General features: G+C 40.0%; 1 protein-coding gene across 6 annotated transcripts in view; it reads right to left on the bottom strand.

Moving 5' to 3' along the window:
• The window catches only part of ALPK2 (alpha kinase 2), a 98,194-nt gene that overhangs the window by 71,153 nt on the left and 6,447 nt on the right, over positions 1–20,594 (bottom strand). For all 6 annotated transcript variants that reach the window (XR_012649094.1, XM_075021344.1, XM_075021345.1 and 3 more), the window contains exons 2-3: positions 14,871–16,584; positions 590–3,473 (exon numbers count right to left, since the gene is read on the bottom strand). Coding sequence is in view for 5 of the 6 variants with exons in the window: in XM_075021344.1 (XP_074877445.1) it covers positions 590–3,473; positions 14,871–16,358 (4,372 nt within the window). In the remaining variant the exon portion in view is untranslated. The remainder of the gene's footprint in view (positions 1–589; positions 3,474–14,870; positions 16,585–20,594) is intronic.

Here is a 20,594-nt window from a genome sequence, read left to right as displayed (position 1 = left end):
ATCAGTGTCATTTATGACCAATGGTGGTGAAAAGGAATGCAGAACTAGCCATCAGTCATCAGATAGGAGTGCAAAACATTATATTTGTCAGTGGCGCCCTACTAATAACAGTAACACTTTGCTAGTAATAAAACCATTTGGTAACGAAGAGAAGGTAACTGCATTTCAGAGCCACAGTGTAGAAGCATAACTGGGAACACAGCCTGTAGGAACATAAAAAAATGCAAGTATTGGGCTTGCAGTTGCTATATAGTGTGTAGTTACATGGTACCATTATGCTATACATCCCTGAAAAGTTACTCAAAGAGACAAATGAAGAACTAACTATTTCAAACAGGTTTAAAAGTTCATAAATTTAATGTATTTGCCAGTTAGGAAAAGGATGTTAGGGAGGGTTCCGCTCTGTAGCATGGGAACAGCACTAGTTACTAAGTTCACAGAACTGGAAATTAAAATCAGTGGGGGCAGGACACCTATAGCTGACATGATTTAGACTAAAGGAGGCTTGCAGTGTGTTTAACAAATCTGAATTTTGTACTGTAGCCAGAATGATGGGAAAGGACAGAAATGAAACTCGGTTTTCTCTTACCTTTGCTATCCTTTTTCAAAATTAGTTTCCTCTGCTCTTTTCTATCTTCTTTATGAATCATGCCTGCCTCACTCTTCACAGACTTTTTAACACAGCTAGCATCCTTGCTGACATTTCCTCTCTCCTCCAGTCGGGGTTTTTTTGACAGTGTTGCTGGTGGCAATTTCTTCTTGGCTCCAGCAGCTAAATGCCCACTCTTTGCTGTATCTTGTTTACATTTGATGGGCTCAGGCTCAGCAACAGTTGATGATCTCTGGTAGGATTTTGACCCTTCTTGATTTCTTAGCCTTTCCACATTGACTGGGAATGAATCATATGTGCCCAATGCTAAGGAGAACGGCTGAGTTCTGCTGCAGGGTGGTTGCTCTCGAAAATACTGGTTGTTCCCTGAATCAAGTGATGGCAAATTAACTAAACCACTTACTACACTCTCTGCTGTCATGACTTCTTCATCTTTATCATACTCAGTAGACTTAATTGAATTATCAACCTCAGTTAGCTTGCTGGAAGAGATCAAGTCCAAACAGGACTGCTTAGTGCTAATGTTCATAAACCGTCTCTGAGACTTGGAGCTAATTAAAGTGTGCAAAGGAGACTTCGTTTCAGCTTCATCTGGGTTATATTCATTAGCCATTTGAATCTCTCGTTTATTTTCACACAAGGCTGCTTTCTTCTTGTTTTCTTCAGGTACCCTATGGAACTGATCCTGCAACGTTTTGCAGAAAGTTTCCAGCGTGCTCAGATTTTCATGTACTTTGACTGCAGTTTGTGTGGATTCAGTTTTTACTTGAATTCCTGTGCCAGGACACCCCGTTGCTGATATACTGGTAAGAAGGCCCTCTGACTGGCTCACAGGTGTGAAGAATGGTAATGTTTCTTTCACAGTCAGTTGTTGGGTACCTGACTGATTACTGATATCTCTAAAATCCTCATTTGCTATGCTGTGGTACTCATTTTGACCCTTTCTAGGTAGTGCGGTACTAACTGATGTTACACTTGCAGAAGTATATGTGTGATTTTTTGAAGAATCTGTTTTTAACTCTTCATCAGACTTGAAGGTGCTGTCAACAAAAAATACCTGTTGTTCTGATGTATTATGAGAGGAAACTGCAGTCTGACTCTCTGAAACATGACTAACTCCTGAGTCACAGGAAGTTTCAGCCCTTTGTTCATCACCTGTGCAAATCTCTCTCTGTTCTTCTCCTGGTTTACATGGTTCATATCTGGGCACTTCTACATAAAAATCTCTTAAAAGTGGATCCCCAGAAGAGGGAGTGAATGCCACTTCTCGTTTTCCTATTTCTCTCTGTTGGTCTATATTTTGGGGTAGATTCCTGCGTGTTATGGTTTCAGGAGTCTTAATTAAATTAGGCAATTGCATTACATAGCTGTATTGCTGTGCATTAGCAACAACCTGAAAATCTTGACAGTCATTATTTTTTGAAAGATGATAACTGTCAGAATTAGTGTCATTTTGTGCATTCAAGTCTGAGTGATTTCCTTTTTCTTGCAAATTCTCTTCATAACTTTTATGTATGGTGTCAACAGAAGAGTGTTCTTCATGTGTAAACCGACTGGTATTTTCACAGGGGAAAATGTCTTTCTCTTTGGGGAAATAAGCTAATTCTTTTTTTGTTGGATAACAGCCTCTAAAATGACACCTTTTACCAGTTACAGACTCATTTATCAAGGATATGTTGTGCTCAGTATGAAATAATTGTCCAATTGTCCCATGAGACTTATCTGACATGTAAGCTGGGTTTTCTTTGTCACATGCTAAGTTACCACTGTGAGCATTTTTTAATCTTTGAGGAGAATCTGCATCACATGTTTGAGAAGCATTATTAATGGTAAGCTTTCCTTCCTGAGCAACAGTCATTTGAATGGATCCATTACTGTCAGTTAACGTTTCATTTGGCTTCTGCTCCAAGCACTCCTCTGTATTTAAGATGATACTATTTGCTGAAACACAAATGGATGGTGTTTCCGTTTTATTTCCAGTGCTAGAATCTAGACATATACCATCTGTTTCTACCACTTGTGCAAGACAAATGTTTCCTATGGATGCACTGTTACATACTTCATCTGTTTTAAGTAGGGTATTAGAAACATTGCAGTCATCTTTCTCTGTTCTTTGTCTACTAGCTCTTTGTGTAACAGGTTCCTGCTCTTCTATCACATTTATTGGCAAAGGATGATCAGAACAGGTCTTCTGTACAAAGTTCAGTTCTGTGATTTTGGTATCTGTTGGCCTAATTTCTAAGCTTGTGATCCCCTGGTTTTCAAAAGCGATTTGATAGCCTGAGTCATCTTCATGAAGAAGTTTCCAGAGCTTGTCATGCACTGCAGATATATCAGCATCTCCTTTGCACCCAGGTTCTCCAGATTCCAGGACTGACTTGGGATTAGCTTCAAACACAGATTCAGCACATGATAGACTGCAGAGAATATCTGTGTCGTTGCTATCGTGCGAGTCAAAACTATATCTTTGCTCTCCCTCCCTTGGCTCATCACATAGCTTTGCAGAAGACAGAACAGCACATAAACATTCTTGTTTATCAGGAACAGAGTCTGTATCCCATAAAGGAAAAGGCGAAACATCATTCTTTGATTTGTTGCCGTTACTAATAATATTAATTCCTTGTTCACAGAAGACTTGTTGGTGACAACTTTCTCTCTTATCACAAGGGGCATGATGTTGAGAATAGGTCTGTAAATTTGCATTTTTTGCTTGTAATGTGTTTTCAGTACAGAGCATTTCTGAAGCTGGATGGATGGTTCTTGCATTCTCACAAGTCATGAAGATGCCTTCCTTTTCTATTTTGGGCTCCATACATAGTCTCTCACAATTCTGGGTGAAGATTTTAAGATTAGCACCTTGATTCTACAAAGAAGAAAAAAAGAGAAATTCAATTAAAAATTAGAATTGCTGCTTGACAGAGGCGAACTAGAGTCCTGGCTTGAAATGTACCTAATTTTTAAATTTTTTTTTTTAAATATTCATCAACAGTCAAGTTTCTGACTTGTAGCTATCAGCCTAATGGATTGAAATCAAACTTCTGGGTATTAATAACTTTGAATCCTGGTGAGTTTCAGATCTGGATCCAAATGCTGAGAAAGATAAAATTTAATCAAGATGAAGATCAATGACTGATATAGTCCAGCTAGATAAGAACAGTTAAAATAAAATAAAATAAACCAAACCAAATATAAAATAAAACAGTCATATCTATGCCTTTTGCTAACAGTCGGAGTGTCCCACCATACTTATGTAATTATTACATAATCCAAACTGATGAGTTTCTGGAACTACCCAGACTAGTTTTGGGGAGCTTGCCTTCCTCTTTGCTTCCATCATGGGCATTGTTACCTTAAGTTTCACAAAGATGCTTTCTTAATATGTATCAGTCTTGAAAAGTTTCAGAGAATGCACCCCACATCTGCCACGCTACGTACTTCAGAACAAGACTCCTACCAAGAAATGAACATCTCTAGGTCAGTTTTAAGCTGTCTTTGGTCACCTCTGACCCCTTGAAGTGACAAGTCCTGCTTCAAAAGGGAGTGCCAGAGATCATTCCAGATCTTGCCTCTGTCCAAGTGGTAATGAATTGCTCAATATAAGGCATGTTCAGCCGTCCTCTAGCAAAGAGACATGCATTGCAACCTTAGTGGTACTGCTGGGAAAACTGGGGCAGGAAATAACAATCCATATTCCTCCTGCATCTCCTTTATTCTTCTATATCAAAATACTCCAAATTGTCACTTTACGTAGAAACAATCTATTCCTCAATTCAACTAAGCCAAACTGAACTTAATTTATGCAAGGAGTGCAGACCTTATTAAAGAGAACAACTGGCTGATATTTGGGCTTACAAGGGATGAAGAAAGTGCTGCCATCTGCCTGGCATACAAAATCTGTCAAAACTGTTCACCATTCCCCTCAGAACTGAGCTTTCATTCTTCAATTCTTGTTCTGGAGTCCCTGCCAAGCTTTTGCTCTCCAGCATGTTTCACCCAGAGCAAATCATAGATGGAGAAGCCTAGGATTTTTTACTAGACAAAAATACATTGTCTCCTAAATGAATTATACTTTATGCTTTTGGTTACCATTAATTTGCCAGAACAATCTGTAAAAATAGAGAGCAATTTAGCAGTCAACCTTTGAAAAAATATATTTACTTTCAAATAGCCATTAACAGGATGTGACAACATGGACTTCATTAAGTAGTTTGCACATTTGACCACGTATCTTTCTAGTGGCTGTCTGAAGCTTTGCACCTACTCCCAGCAGAAATGAAGAAATATTTAAAAACATCAGACTGAGTTTAAAAAACACCAATATTTGTAGACATTTTTCATTTTTTAGCTTTTATCCAGCCACAAACTCAACTTCGTAACAATTTTGGGTTGTTTTTTTTCCTCCTGAGTCCCAGTTCCATCCATAGTTATTTGTTAACTTGATGCACTGGATGGCTGAAATGAACAACTAGGATACATAATGGGTGAGTCCTCTGGGTTAAAGCAGAGATGTAAATGTGTAATGAGTGCTGGCAGACACATAATTCAGAGAAGCAATTCTGAAAAGAAGCAAGTGTTGTTACTTAGTGAAGGATATGTAATGAAGGATTTCCCATAAGTTGCTGTGTGCTCAGGTAGAGGCAGGGGCTGCTCAAACACTAGGTTCTTAGTTTCCGTAAGTTCATGGTAAAAGGATTACCAGCTGTAGTAAATATTGCTTTCCTTTGCTGCAAAAGCCACCCACTTCAGCTGCAACTCCTTTCATCCTTTCTGTTTCTCCATTCAGCTTGAGTAGGATGTGGAGCTGACTACATGCTGTGGACAATGGGGAAGGAAGGATACAGAAAATTTTTGTCAATGCCTTTAACTGCTGTTCCCGCTCCAAGCACCATGCAGTTGCCACCACACTGTCTTCGAAACTTCTTGGCCAGTGCATACTTACCTAGAAACCTGAGCCTAGAAACCTCAGCTACACAACTGCAGTACCCTGTAATTCCAAATGCCTTGGTCTCCCGCTCAAGTCTGCTCTGCAGGAGAAGATGCCAGACTCTAGGTCTTTGAGTTTAGACACACAGCTTCTCTCAAGTCAAGGGGGATGTGAGCCTGGATGTGTCTCAACAGTCAGTTCCAGTTTGCTTCTCAGTCGGTTCTGAGCATTTCGTCTGAGCCTAGTGCTCTTTCTGCCACTTCCACCACCCCCTCAAACCTCTGGAAAGCAGAGTTTATTTGTTCATTCCTGTCCACTACAGCCTCAACCACAGCTTTTACTAAAACCTGTGGAATTTTTGCTAGGCATGTTAGACATATGATCAGTCAGTCCTTACCTGCTGTTGGTATGAAACTGAAAATAGATAGCTCTCTCATGCCCACTGGAAAGTGAGCTGATTATTTCAAGAACCCTTTTATCTATGTAATCTGTGTGTCTGTCCATGTTGGCATCTGTCTCAAGCATTTATAGACATGCAGCACTGTAGAGTCTAGACACAGATTCTGATGGCTGGAAAATAAATACAATGACAAAAGAGGGCTTGTAATGGAGTGCCTTGCCTTGCATTTGACAAAAGTAGGTCTGAAAGCAGAATGCAATTTGAAGCCTCATAGTGACATGTTTATTAATTTTTAATTTATATTTACCAGGGATATGTGCTCCTAGAGTGTGTGGTAATCAGCTCCATGTTATTTTTGTTTGAAAGTACTTACATCCAAATCCTTTAAACATGGTTTAGGACACCTTGCTGGCTTGAACTTTGGTATTTTCTTAGATTAGATTTATTTCAGTGTGCTGGTTTTGGCTGGGATAGAGTTAACTTTTTTCATAGTAGCTAGTATGAGGCTATGTTTTGGATTTGTGCTGAAAACAGTGTTGATAACACAGGGATGTTTTAGTTACTGCTGAGCAGTGCTTACACAGAGTCAAGGCCTTTTTTTTTCTCACACCACCCTGCCAGCAAGTAGGCTGGGGGTGCACACAAAGTTGGGAGGGAACAGGAACACAGTTGGGACAGCTGACCCCAACTGACCAAAGGGATATTCCAGACCATATGACATCATGCTCAGCATATAAAGCTTTGGGAAGAAGAAGAAAGGTGGGGGATGTGTGGAGTTATGGCATTTGTCTTCCCAAGTAACCATTACGCGTGATGGAGCCCTGCTTTCCTGGACATGGCTGAACACCTGCCTGACGATGGGAAGTGGTGAATTAATTCCTTGTTTTGCTTTGCTTGTGTGCATAGCTTTTGCTCTACCTATTAAACTGTGTTTATCTCAACCCACGAGTTTTCTCACTTCTACTCTTCCGATTCTCTCCCCCATCCCACTGGGAGGGAGTGGGCAAGTGGCTGCGTGGTGCTTAGTTGCCAGCTGGGGTTAAACCACGACAGTCAGCTAACACAGTCCTAGAACTATTCATCTTGATTTGGTTTTTTGTTCCCTGTTCTCACAGAAGATTTCTAGGGTTTAATGCCATACAGTTTAACAATTGCTTCACTTACTGGACAGTCTGCTTGACTCCAGGGGTGATGAATGGTAACAAACTAGGGAATTTAATTACATGAATGCAGTGGAACAAACAATTTTAATTTGTGCATGTGTTACAAACTGCCTAGTGCGTGATGACAGAAAGATGAAATCACAGTTTTGTATTTAAACTCATACATAAAATATATAGTCCATGTACTTTCATTATAAAGCCATGGTTACTGTGAGTAAAGGAGGGATAAGCAGGTAAGTCAGTTACATAATAGCTATGTAAAAGGAAAATGGAAGCATCCACTTCAAAACCAGAGCTTTTTTTTTTTTTATCTATTGTAAAATGTATCACAATGTAAGGAGGACCCTTGGTTTTTTTGCTCTGCTGACAAGACCCACGGTGTTCCAAAGCCTGACAGGAACAATTAAATGAAAAGCAAAGAAGGACCATAGGGAGTTAAGTGAGCACTTTTGTCACCCCTGAGTTATGGAAGTAAATAGAGTAGAGCATGGAGAAAAGAAGAAGAAATTTAAAAGCATTCTACTTCTTCATGGCAATCTGGTATCACGAACATTTTCATCTGACAGTCCCTGTGGAGGTCTAGAAGACACAGATGACCAAACTGATGACCTACAGACCTGCAAAATGTTTTACAGGTGAAGTGAGCTTCCCCCAAAATGTTTCAAGTCACCTCTTGAAACACGTCTTGAATGTTTCAAGTCACCTCTTCAAGTCACCAGGAACCAAGTAACAGCACCTGATCTGTGGCCTCAAATGTTATGGTGAAACTGATCTGCCCTTTCAGACCAAGCTGGGCTGGTTCATTTTCAGGTCTGGAGATCTTCTATTCAATCCACTACACCATCCAACTTAGTGGTCAACAAGTTAAATTTTTTACAGTTTCTTTTAATGGTTTTACTGCCATGCTACACTTGTAGAGTGCTGAGTAACTATGCAAGCTATGCATAAGTTTAAATCAGGACTAGATAAAAATTTCTGAAAACAAAGCTCTGGCTCTGAAAGCCATTGACTCTCTTGTGGCAATAAAGAGAGATCCCTTTGTATTGACTAGTTGCCTTGCACCCTACCTCTTGTTTTGGTATTTGCACTCAGTATCCCATATCACTCTTGTTTTGGTATTTGCACTCAGTATCCCATATCACTCTTGTTTTTAGGAGTTGCAGTGGATCCCATATCACTCTTGTTTTTAGGAGTTGCAGTGGATCCCATTTTCGTGGGAATGACAGCTTCTCTGAAGTTAAAAGAGATCCTTTCTGGATCTGACTGGCTCTTAAGCTTGGCAGGCTGTGTGCTGTTCAGTGATTGGCTTTAACACTGAATTAACAAGCAATAGCAAATACTTGGGGTGCATTCTAAGAAATGGTGTATAGATTGGCTGTGCTTCAACATATATAACTGCATCAATAGAATGCAATCCTACAGGTGCTCTGGTTCCAGACTTGTGCCTCGGTTCAAACTGATCCCAAGTCAAGGACAGCAGTTACTTGTTATATAAAAGTAAACTTCAATCTGGTGCAGCGTGTAGTGTGGTCGTTTTTAATTTTTAGCTTGTTTTATGATTTTTAAGAGAAAATAATTCAGCCTGTGCAACATGGTGAATTGATACTCTGAGATCCATATTTACAAAACAGGAAAAACAGCACAGGACGCCTGACTGGGAAGGACTGTTGTTGATGTTCAGAGGGAAGTTTAGGTAATTACCTCCATCAGTCATTGTTCAGGCCATCTAGTAAAACTATCTGCAGAGACGCCAAACGATATCAGATACTAAGGAGACTTGGGCAGTTCAAGAACCTGAACAAAATACAATTAGTATTACATCTGGGAGGGTTTCATTAAATAAATACTTGATTCTTAAGGAGAGTTTTCAATGTATGAGGCATGGGAATATAGCACTTAAGCAAGCTGTGTTATTTAATTTCATTACTGATCCGGAAGAAGAAAGAGTCAGCACACATGTGAAAACAGCAAATGCTAGCTTCTGGAACAGCAAAAAGGAACTCGAATTCTACACAGACCTAGGCGGCCTGGGAGTGCTTCCAGTTCCTGGGACCCAGTACACTCTGCAGCCACATTCCAGTCCCATTTCAAGACAAGGTCTGGGCTCTTGCTGGTCCCTATTTCATCCTGGTTTCCATTCAAAGAAGGAGCCATTGCATCTCAACTGGTGATCCACACATACCTCATATACAGACAAACAAAAAACCCCTATGAATCTGAGCAGGAAATAAAACAAAATTAGATTTGGAAAAAAGCAAAGTAATGCACTTGGGAATACACTACATAACATGCCAAGGGGAAAGGTATCAGAGGTAAACTACACTGCTGACCAAGACATATAGGTAACAGAGGGAAAAAATTAAATATGGCAGGTAATAATAAGGTCAATGGAGGTTGTGGTATAATACAGGAGCGGAGCTACAATTTCCTCTCTTCATGTCTCAAATGTCACAACAAATAATGTTCAGAGACTTATTAAAAGAATAAATGATATAATTCCAGATAAAATATTTTGATAGAGTGAAGGTTAAACAGAAACACCAGTGCAAGTGCTTTGATTTGGAAGTAAGGCAAAATTAAAAAAATATACTTCTGCTCTGCAGAAACTCTATGTTGTTAGCTAGAGTCAATAGTGAAATTGGCACTATCTTTACTTATAAGTATTTCTTGATAACAAAACTGACAGGCACATCATAATTATCTCCTAAATAAATATATAAAGCTGGGATCTTCAGAATATGACAAAACATTAAAGAAAGCCAAATACATTAGGTTGTGATAAAGCAAAGAACAAAAATGCAGATAAATCACCTTACTGCTGTCTGATAAAAAGGTCTGAGTAAAGCTGGAGTTAATATGACCCTTTTGCACATGATTTTTATAAATGCACCTCAGAGCATCACAAGAATCTTCACAGTATAATCTGAGTTAGCTGCTGTACTCTGCTCCCTTCGCAGTACCTGAGAAATGGACCATCTTCACCCAATGTGACAAAGTTTGTTTCAGAACAGAGTGATAAGTTGTCACATTCACATGCAAACAAACTCAGTAGACAAGAGTTAAGGCTATTCTAGTTCTCTTTCCCTACAAAATGTAGGGATAAATTATACATGAGTCTCTTACTTCATCAGCTGAACCATTTCTGTTAATGAAAGCAAGAAGTTAATCTCTGAAATGAGATGGTTAATTTTATCTCACGGTTTCTCACTGCTTTTTTAGAGGAAATAGTTTAGCAAGGTAATTCTCCCTGTAAATAAAGTCTCCATGTTACTCTTATATCCCTCAGTTTGTACAAATGGAATGTAACAAACAATCCGTGGAATACAGACAGTAAGTATATCACTGCCTCTGGATCAGAACTCCCTCAAATCCACCATGTTTGGAACTGCTTTTAGTTTACACTGTTCTCCAGCAGTAGTTGAGTGGGTCTTTCTATTTCCCTGTTTCATGCAATGCCACTCAAATTCCTCTTCCCTCTGCTTTAACACTCTGCTTTAAATGGCACACCTGCCTTGGATTAGCTTAAATAACTCAATACCTGTAGTTATTTCAACTGCTTTAGATGAAACAAAAGACATGAACTATATTTTATCCTGCAGATGCTTACTGACAGGCACATCTTGCTAGCATCCTGCTATTCCTGCTGAAGAGGCAGAAAAAGAGGAAGTTAAGTAAGAACTATAGTATTTCAAAGGACAGAAAGCAAGTTCTCTGCCTTTGACAACACAGAGCAATAGGGTGACCATGCACAGCCGTCATGGGTCCACACTCTGAAGTGGTAAGGATTTTCCAACTGATGTTTTTTTTGTTTGTCTCCCAGGAAAGATTGCAGCCAACTATAACACAGGTGACAAAATGGGTCGTTACCTGCCAGCCCTAGGGTGGATCCCATTGAACAAGCAGGATTGGTATCATAGCCTGCGTGAGCTCTAGTTACTCAGACTAGGACTCCTCTGTTTGCTGTGATGCAGAGCTCCCGCCCCTTAACATGCTGCTCAGGTTCAGACCATTCCCTGGGAACGTTCAGCCCCCATCTCAGCCATGCTCAGAGCAAAAGTCTGAGACAAGACCACCTTTTCAAGTGAATGTACCAACCACTCTAGCCCATTAGAAAGGATGAGGTGTAGCCTCTCAAGCTCTCCTGTTGGATCTGTGGCACATTGTATGAATATAATATTCAGAAACAAAGCATGCTAACTACTTGATGGAGAGTTATTCTGCACCCAAGGACTATTGAAGTATTTTATACAGAGTGCAAAACTCACCAATGAAGTGAAAAACTTTGAGAAATAAGAGACCTAATTTATGCTAAGATTCAAAGTTGAAGGAGATTTGGATCCCAGCTTCCTCATAGGAACCCGATTTAGGCAGTTTTTTCAAAATTCCAGCAGAAGAAGTGCGAGTGGTGGCAAGTTGCACCAAGAGGGAGCAAGAATACATGCCTCATAAAAAATTATACCTGACCACGTTTTGAGCTCAGATAACCAGAAAAATCTTCCCTTTTTTTCAGCAACTGTTCACTCAAATGAGACAAGAGGCAGAGATGTACTTTAAAAACATTTGAATGAAAAATGAAACAACTGTAAGCTGATTGAAATTTATGTGTTGGGCATGCACAGTAATTCTTACTCATTACTCTCATTACTATTTTGGAACAGAAGTTCTCACCTATTTTGTATTCAAAGCCAGCCATTAAACCAGTTCCCATCCAACAGCTGTTTACTGGCCTAAGTGAAACCATTTGCTGGGTTTCAATCTAACTCCTGATGGGCAGAGTTAACCTGTCATAACTGTTCTGACACCGTTTCAAACAGTGTCCTTTGGCTCTTCCTTTGTTGTACAACCCAGCTCCTTCTTCCCCTCATACCTCTCCACCCTTTTCCCACATCTTTCTGCACGTTGCTCCGAACACACACATACCCCCTCCTTTATGACAGTGTTGGAGTGCAGTGCACATGACCAGCACCTGCATTTGTTTACTAACTGCAGAGCAGGAAACTCTAAACTTAAGGGTGCCCCAGCAACGAAACACCAAATCACACTTCTTCATTACACATGGCAGCTTCTAGGACATCACGCGCAACAGCAGTAGCCCAACAGATGAAAAGCTTCATTGGCCTATGCAGTCCTTGCAATTTTGGCTACCCTGGAATCTAACAAAGCAGAGGTATAAGGTGCTAGACAAAATACTTTCTGTGCACAACCAGATCACCCGATTACTTGGAAGTTCTGTGTCATTTCTGCTTCTCTCCTTCTTGTACAATAACATTTAAAATTATCTAGAAGTGATGTAAAATTATGTCAGGAAGGTCAAACCAAGTACCTCTCAAATTGTATGCGAACTGGCTGTTCTGACATGAGCAAAAACAAAATAATGGCAGGATGAACAGTAGATCTAATCAGCAGGAAGAAAAATGCTCTAGAAATATACAAACACAGCATGCCATTCTTCCTGGGGTATCAGTGTAAATGTTAAATATTTTGCTTATGCCCTGGAATTCCTCTGAACCTGCCAGTTCCAGCAGAACTTCACCAACATTGCTGGCATTTGGCAGGCCACAGACATGGGCTCTGTAATTCAGGAGTGACACCAGTACCTTGTGCTGAGGGTGCTGGCTGAACACTAAACAGGGACTGGCTCTTGAATGACATAATGCAAAATTGAAGCCTCCTGGCTCTCTGTACAGTACGTAGTATCATACAGCTGGCACAGTTGGCTTTTAGGACCTATTACTAATTAAGCTGCTTTGAAGTATTAGATAAATAAAGAATTTTATCTGGGGCTAAACCATGAGGTCATGAGAGGAGTTGGGAGCCTCCCACCTTGACCATCCAATGGAAGGAGAAGTCACCCAGAGCAGCAGCTGCTGCACAAGACAGACTGCAAAGGTTGTTCCAGTTAGAGGTAACTTAGCACTGAGGGGAAGTGTAAATCCTTGGGTAATTAATGCTGTGGTTCTGTGGCTGCTATGTACCTCTCAGCAGACCTGATTCACCACATGGAGAGGGAAAATACAACACTCGTCAAAAGCAGATGGCTGTGGTTTTTGCTACAAGTCCCTCACATTGCTCCCAGCAAAGCTGTCTCAAATGCTGGGCTCCAGCTAATACCACAGTGCACTTTTATGTAAACCTGTGTGCAGCAATAGGAGGTTGAATCTTTCTTGCCTTTCTTAGGTTACACAAGCAGATTGCTGAGGAGTTTCTGGCTTACTATATGGGAGCTGTGAGAAGCTGTCCACATTTTCCTTGTGCTATAAAGAGTAGTTTTCAAATGGGATGCTTTTGTTTGGGTCATTTTCAAGACCACATAATTTTGAACATACACCTAAATTTCATCTTCATTCATGTGTGTTTAAAACCAGGGGTTTGGTTTGTGCTCATCTCTAGCCCTTTTGTGTACACCGATACTTCCTTCCAACTTATTTTTATCTAATGTAAAGTTTTGGTCATGGACACACAAACAGAAGAAATACATACTGACTCCAGGTAGAAAGAGTCTACCTAGCCAATCTGAAATTTGACCATGGCACTTACAGTAACATAACAGCTGCTCTTTGCTAAGAAGCTTCTGCGATTTAAATTATTGTACTGCACTGGGAAAAAATGAAACAATCCCTCTTGCAAACCACAGTAATACCTACTGTCAAGAAATTCTCAGTAGGTTAATTTCAATAGGGGGGTGTTCCCCATCATAAGAACATTATGGGCTGCCAAAATGTGATTGGAATTTTATCTGCTATAAAAACAGAGAAACCTATGGATGTTTTTCAGGCAGAAGAATTCAGTGATTTCTGACTGCTTAAGACATCCCAGTGGCTAGATTAAAGTCAGTCTACTACCCAGAACTGGGAGACATTTTTGCCTAAATAATACAGATGAAGAAAAGCATGTGGAACTGGAAAAAACTTGTATTTATTTGTCATAAATGTTTTTTTTTTTCTGTGCAATTAGCTACACACCTTCAAATCAGTAGTCAGTGATCAGATTATTCATGATTTAATACTCATACATAGGTATTTCTATATCTTAAGTCTTTACTATGTGAAATAAAAAGTATGATCCAATTCTCTCACTTATGAAAACTGGTGGAACATCATATCAGTCTGTACAACTATACTGATTTCCCCAGATGATTTCCTACCAACAGCATAAAATATGCAAGTACAGGGAAAGTACCACTTTGGGTTTTTAATTTTTAACTGTTTTTTTACATTTCAGCTGAAATATCTGACTCTTTCATTGTTTTATTTTTAAAAAGCAAAGCTTCATTCATCTCTGTAACATGAACTCTCTGGATTAAATTCCCCTCCTTGTTATAAATTCAGTGCAAATCCCTGTTGATTTGTTTCAGATTTCCAACACCATAAGTGGATGACAATTTTGTTCATTGAGTATAAACTGAAAAGAAAGTAAGTCAAAACATTCTCTGCTCACAATAGGTATTTGAAAAACTTTCTGCATTGAAAGAAACATTACTTTGATAAGACCTGTGCAATAGCCTACATATCGGATTTCCCTATCCAGCTGTCCAGAGTCCCATTAGTGCCTCTTACTATTATCAATCTTACTCTATAATTAGAACAGCTTATGGTTTATTTGGGCCTTTTTCAAAACTAGATTTCCTTCCCAGCCGTAGCTGTCATTCAGAAGTACATGAATAGTATCTTTCAAAGTAATTTACATTTTACATTATTTTGTGACAAACAGGGGTAAAATGCATTTAAATCAGTAGAGCAGCTCTTTCTATTAAATGATAAACATTTTACTTACCCTGGGTGAGACGTTTTCATTTGGCATCTGATTTTGCTCAGGCAGGCCCCAAGTCCTTTTCCTTTCCCAGTGACAGTCTTTATCTGCCTCTTCTGTATGACACAAACCAGCCTGCATTTGCAAGCTTTCTGTCTCCTCAGGGATTTGTGTTGAAATGACACCTTCCTGACTGGAAGCACTGGATTCCCTAACCTCTGCTGTAGTCTGAAAAGACTGTCCTATATTACTTACATATCTGCAAAGCTCTTTAGGGTTTAACAACTTTAAAAGGTTTCTTCTTAGACTTTCTGTTAAGGTACAGACAGCATGCCTTGCATTTTCCTCTGGCAAATTTCTTCTCCCCTCCTCTAGCAGCAATGAGCTTTCCTCCAGCAAGTCCTTGTCCGTACTGTTTTCTGTCATTGTCTCTGAAGCCTGATTTGTCAAAGAAGCATCTATGCCACTAGTAGAGGAGTCCGCCTTGGCATGTGTATTATCCTTGTTCTTTGATTTGTCAGTTGAGAAACCTGCAGCTGAGTGGCCACTTCCATTATTTTCTTCTTCAGTTCCGGGATGGTCATTTTCAATGGCTGCAGATGCAACAGGCACTTTATACTTTTCTTTGTCTTTCAAACTGGTGCTTTTATCTCGGTGTCCAACAGTGAGAGTCATCTCTGTCTGCAAAGTTGACTGGCTGTATATAGAGGGGTCTCTCCTTACATTTACTCCTTTGAATTTTGAGTGATGACCACAGAAGCCAATGGTGGTATCCATAGGCATAGTGTTATCTGACACTTGGAACAGACAAGGCATTTCACTGAGGAAGTAAGCACACCCATCACAATCCTTACTCAGTTTTAAATCATCTTCTTCATCACTTTCTAATAAAAATTGTAATTTCTTTTTCCAGATTTCATTTTCACGCAATGTCAGCACATCAGAACATTCAAAATACTCTAGGTCATCATCAGAAAAGTCATCACTTACACTTGGAACTTTCTCTGCATAAATCTCCAGAATAGTGGCAGAATTTTCAGAATCATCTTTTAGAAAATAATTTTGATTTACTATGGGAGTATCTGCCTGCTCACTGAACAGGGTGTTCATGGTTAGAGGTCTACCGAGCCCAGTTTTTTTACATGCCTGGATATCTGCCAGAGACTGAGCAGATACAGAGTCTTCCGTGTTAAGGCAACAGTTGTCTGTGCGATAAGTGATTACATTTGTAGGGTGGGAATGCACCTGTCTGCTGCAGTATTTCTCTGCTTTTCCAGCAGTGACACTGCCCATACTGTTAAAATGAAGTAGGTCATCACCATTCTCCGACAAATCCCTTAGGCAGGAAATATTCTCCTGGGTTTTAAATACGTTTTTTACATCCAAGTTGTCTTCCATGTTAGGCAAGCGTCTGTGGGATTTGTCAAATGGGGACAATACTTCTGCTTTTCTGAGCTTCTCAAGCAGTAAACCACTGATTTTGGAAGAGTCAGAATCTGGTGAAATCAACATGGGGTCACCCTCACAGGTGTAACTCTTGTGTTGTGCAAAATATTTCTCTTTCCGCTCATTTTACCCTGAAGTCTCCCACACTGTCATTTAGGTCAACAACTAATTCTAGGGAAGTTTGGGGTTTTGTGTCTGATTCCAGTTCAACAAAAGTAGAACAGCAGGTCATTCTAGCTGTCAAACTGTTTCCAGGTACTGTTCAATAAAGTGCAGATCTTGCTCTGCGCACCTGCAAATAAAAGAAACCTGAAGTTTAAAATTACTTCTAAAACGGGTATACCTATTTTCTCAAAGGTGGTCCATTGACACATAGTTGCAAGCATTTTCAAAAAAAAAGAAATCATTATTTAAAAATCAAGATCAAACTTTAAAGCAGTAACTATAACCCAGCTATCCATGCAATGATACTTAATGGCAACACATTATAACTGTCCAGAGTAATTCGTGCTAGGAAAACAAATTCTTAAGGATGCCTGCACATACATGTAGCAGCACAAAATAGGCTTTAGCACACATTGTTTAGACATTTCTAAATGCAAATAGTAATCTGCAGATGATGTAAATTTTCACGTGTCCATGAATTCTACAGGTAACAAGTACCTGCTATTTTGGTAGTCACATTGGCACAACAGTAGGCTATTCCTTGAATTGGCATCATAGGGACATAAATTCCAAAATCTGCTTTTAGAAATACCTGGAACAATCAGTATGGTTACATTTTATAAGGCTATTTCTGTTTAAAGCAATTCTATTGTACTTTGGCTTGATGTTTGTAATTTCTGTGGTGACAGAACAATGAAATGAGGCTGGTTAGCTTCAACTTCCTATTCATACTGAGTCTTACTTTCAAACAGCTGTGCAGTAGCAAAATGGCGTGGCAATGCAGAATTTACATAAAAACAAAGTGAAATACACCAAAAGGCTTCCATTAGCTGAATCCAAAGAAATATGGAATCATCTCTCCCTTCTTGTAAAAAAGCCTTGTTTCCTAAGCATCCCCAAATCTTAGGATTTTAGATACTTGAGACATTTTTGTATACTACTAGAGGCACTCTGGGTCATTCTTCACCATAGGGTACCCACACTAATCCCAGCAGGACTCTTGCACCATCCAGAGATGCACTCATCAGGGAAAGCAGTGTAGCAGAACTGAGTTTCAAGTAAATTTGATCTCATGAAGGATGCCAGACTAAAAGATCTGAAAAATAACTACCTATTTTTATTCACAGAACTGGTATGACATGAAGGACAACAGCAGGAAAAACTTTCTTGCCATCCTGCTAATCTGATGAAGCAATTTAAAGACACCTCTATTCATTCTCCTTTTCCTTCTCTCTGCTTCTCCCATTGTGACCTTTTTAGCTTATGTCTCTCTCCTGGCTGCAAAATCACCAGCCACTAGCTCCCTAGGACAGCAACCTTTCCTGATGCCCTTTCAAGAACCCTATAGCACTCTATCTGCTCTCTGCAGGGTCACAAGCAGAGCCGCCATTGGACCTGTCAGCACCCAGCTTCATGTCACAGTCCACTGCAGACACTGATCAAAGTCAGTTAGTAAGAAAATATGTGGGAGCTAGATTAGAGCTTAATGGCTACATAGCAAGGGGCTTGCATGGCTTGCCTGGAATGTGCCTCTTAGGTAAAGAGCACAAAGCAGCTAGGTATATTTTCATTTCCTTCAGGCAAACCCTGCCACGGACACCTTTTCCACAGAGTTACCTGGGAGGTGAAAAGCAGGAGGAGAAGGTGGTTAACGGGAAGGATACTAGAAGGGACTATGCTAGGTTGTGTGACAAACAGTTTGACTCCATCCACACAAAGGAGTGCAGACGAACAACAGCAGATGAGGCAACCAGACCAGCACCCTCTCCCAGCATACAACATATATGTGTGCTGTATATAGGTGTGTATGTGCCTATGGAGTACACGTGCTCAGCCTCACTGGTTGGACTTGCAGGTATGGACTTGCAGCAGCCTTCCTGTAAGGCTGCTGGCTTCGGCACCTCGTAACAGGCAACCTGGCTCAGCACAAGACCTCTGGAGTGTATGAGGAGAGAAGGGAGAGGGGGGAGTGGAGTTCAGTATTTTTGATATGAGAAGTAAGAACGGGTAGGAGGAGGAGGTAGTGAAAAGGCAGTAGAGAGGCAGTATGTTTTGTCAATTTAGTCCTGGAATAAACTGGCAAAGGTCCAGCATACAAGGAAGTGCAGGCCAACAGGAAAGGATGGTTTGAAGAGCAAGCCTGATGTGCCACAAAGATATATTGTCAGCTTGGAGGTGTAGCCGGGAAGTTGCCAGAAGACACAGGAGATGACAAACCAGCTTTACAGTAGTGCAAGCCAGCCTGGTCACAGTGGCTTGGCTAGAGATGCTTTGCAGCATGAAACTAAGAGTGGGAAACATGCACTGCTGTATACAGTGTTGCTGACATACAGAAGGTTTCTGGTTACTTTTTAGTGGGGTCTGTTGTCATGGGACAAGGGGTAATGGTTTTAAACTAAAAGAAGGTAGATTCAGACTAGATATAAAGAAGAAATGTTTTACAATGAGGGTGGTGAGGCATGGGAATGTGTTGCCCAGAGAGGTGGTAGATGCCCCATCCCTGGAAACATTCAAGGCCAGGTTGGATTGGGCTCTGAGCAACCTGATCTAGTTGAAGATGTCCCTGCTCATGGCAGAGGGGCTGGACTACATGACCTTTAAAGATCCCCTCCAACCCAAACCATTTGGTGATTCAATGATTCTGTGACTATCCACACAGGAGGTACAGGGCAGGAAGCTGGTGTGCAGGCTTCCTCAGACTACCACCTTTAAGCCTGAGAAGCAGTCTAGTTCAAACTCCATTGTAATATGGGCTTCCCTGATGAAGAGGACAAGAAGAGGACAATTAGTACATATTGTAGTGGTTTTAAATAATGTGGACACCTGTTGACTGGCCTTGGGCCAATACTCTAAATTTGCTTCATGCAGTCTTTTGAACTACAATCTAAACCATGCGTGTAACAAGAGCCTGGAGAAAAAAGGCATTGGATCCCATTATCTTCAGCCTTTCATATCTCTGATCATGTTTTGCTTTCCATTTCAAATCTAAGAAATATAAATATTTAACAGAAAAAAAAAAAAAGGAGCAATAGAGAGTAATCTTTCCCTCATCCATTTTAGTACAGTGCCATGGAATTACCCCCCAGCATTCACCCATCTCCTCTTAAATATGTATTTGCCTAATATTCCCAGTTGCATTCAAATCTGCTTTCATCTTTGCTTTTCAGAAGACCAGATGCCTGTTTCCTCTTTTTTGGAGGGTAAAAGTTATTTTAAAAGAATGGCAATTTTCCCAGCTGAAAAGAGCCTTGGCAACATTTTTTTAATGCAGATTGACTCATGAATACTCTTTACTAAAGTAATTGTACTATACAGTTATTATTATCTTAGTTCAGCTGCATTTTGACATCAAGGGGAAAAGACCTGTCAGATTTTTCGATATGAAAATTAGATTAGATTGCTGTGCATTCTGTCAGATCTGACAATGAGAATTAGAGCAAAATAATGTTCCATGAGGAAAACGGCAATAAACACTGGTTTTCCACCCAAGATAAAGAGCCATTATTTTTTTTTAAAGCTGGGGAGAAAGCAGAAGATATTAGATAAAACCATAATTTCAATTATTGAATTTAGATAGAAATTGTAAAGAGAATTGTTAGCATAATACTCTCTCAGCTCCTCAAGAAAACTTGTGACAGAAGATGCATAATGAAATTCACTGAGGAAAGATGAACGGGAGGGAGATCGTGATAATTTACCATCAGCTATTGACTAGTAACCTGAAAATACGCTAATCTCCTAATAAACTGAGTTTTGAACATCTGGTGAAAAGAATACAAGAGAACACTTAAACGTATTAGAGTATTCTGGCTGCTTGTCTCAAGTCTTGCTCTGGAAACCAATGATGCTACTTGTTGAATCAGGTACTATCTAATGACAGGAGGACAGTGAAGCAAAGCCATGTAGCAGAAATTAACACCACCAGGTTTTAGCAGGTAATGGTAAGAAAGATGCCTATTTTGGTTCTCTAATGATCTGTAAACATATTTTCCATCTCTTACTGATCAGAACTGCGGCAATTGTTGGGGAATTTTTAGATACCCCTTGAGGCGAATTAAACACGCATTTGTGCTTAAATAAAAAGAAAAATTTCCTGAACAATGCATTAGGCAGAGTCCTACCGCCATAAGTGGTTCT

Source organism: Buteo buteo, chromosome Z, assembly GCF_964188355.1.
Source record: "Buteo buteo chromosome Z, bButBut1.hap1.1, whole genome shotgun sequence".
Classification (NCBI taxonomy): Eukaryota; Metazoa; Chordata; class Aves; order Accipitriformes; family Accipitridae; genus Buteo; species Buteo buteo.
The sequence above is the reverse complement of the archived record's forward strand: the minus strand, read 5'-3'. Positions and strand labels throughout refer to the sequence as shown.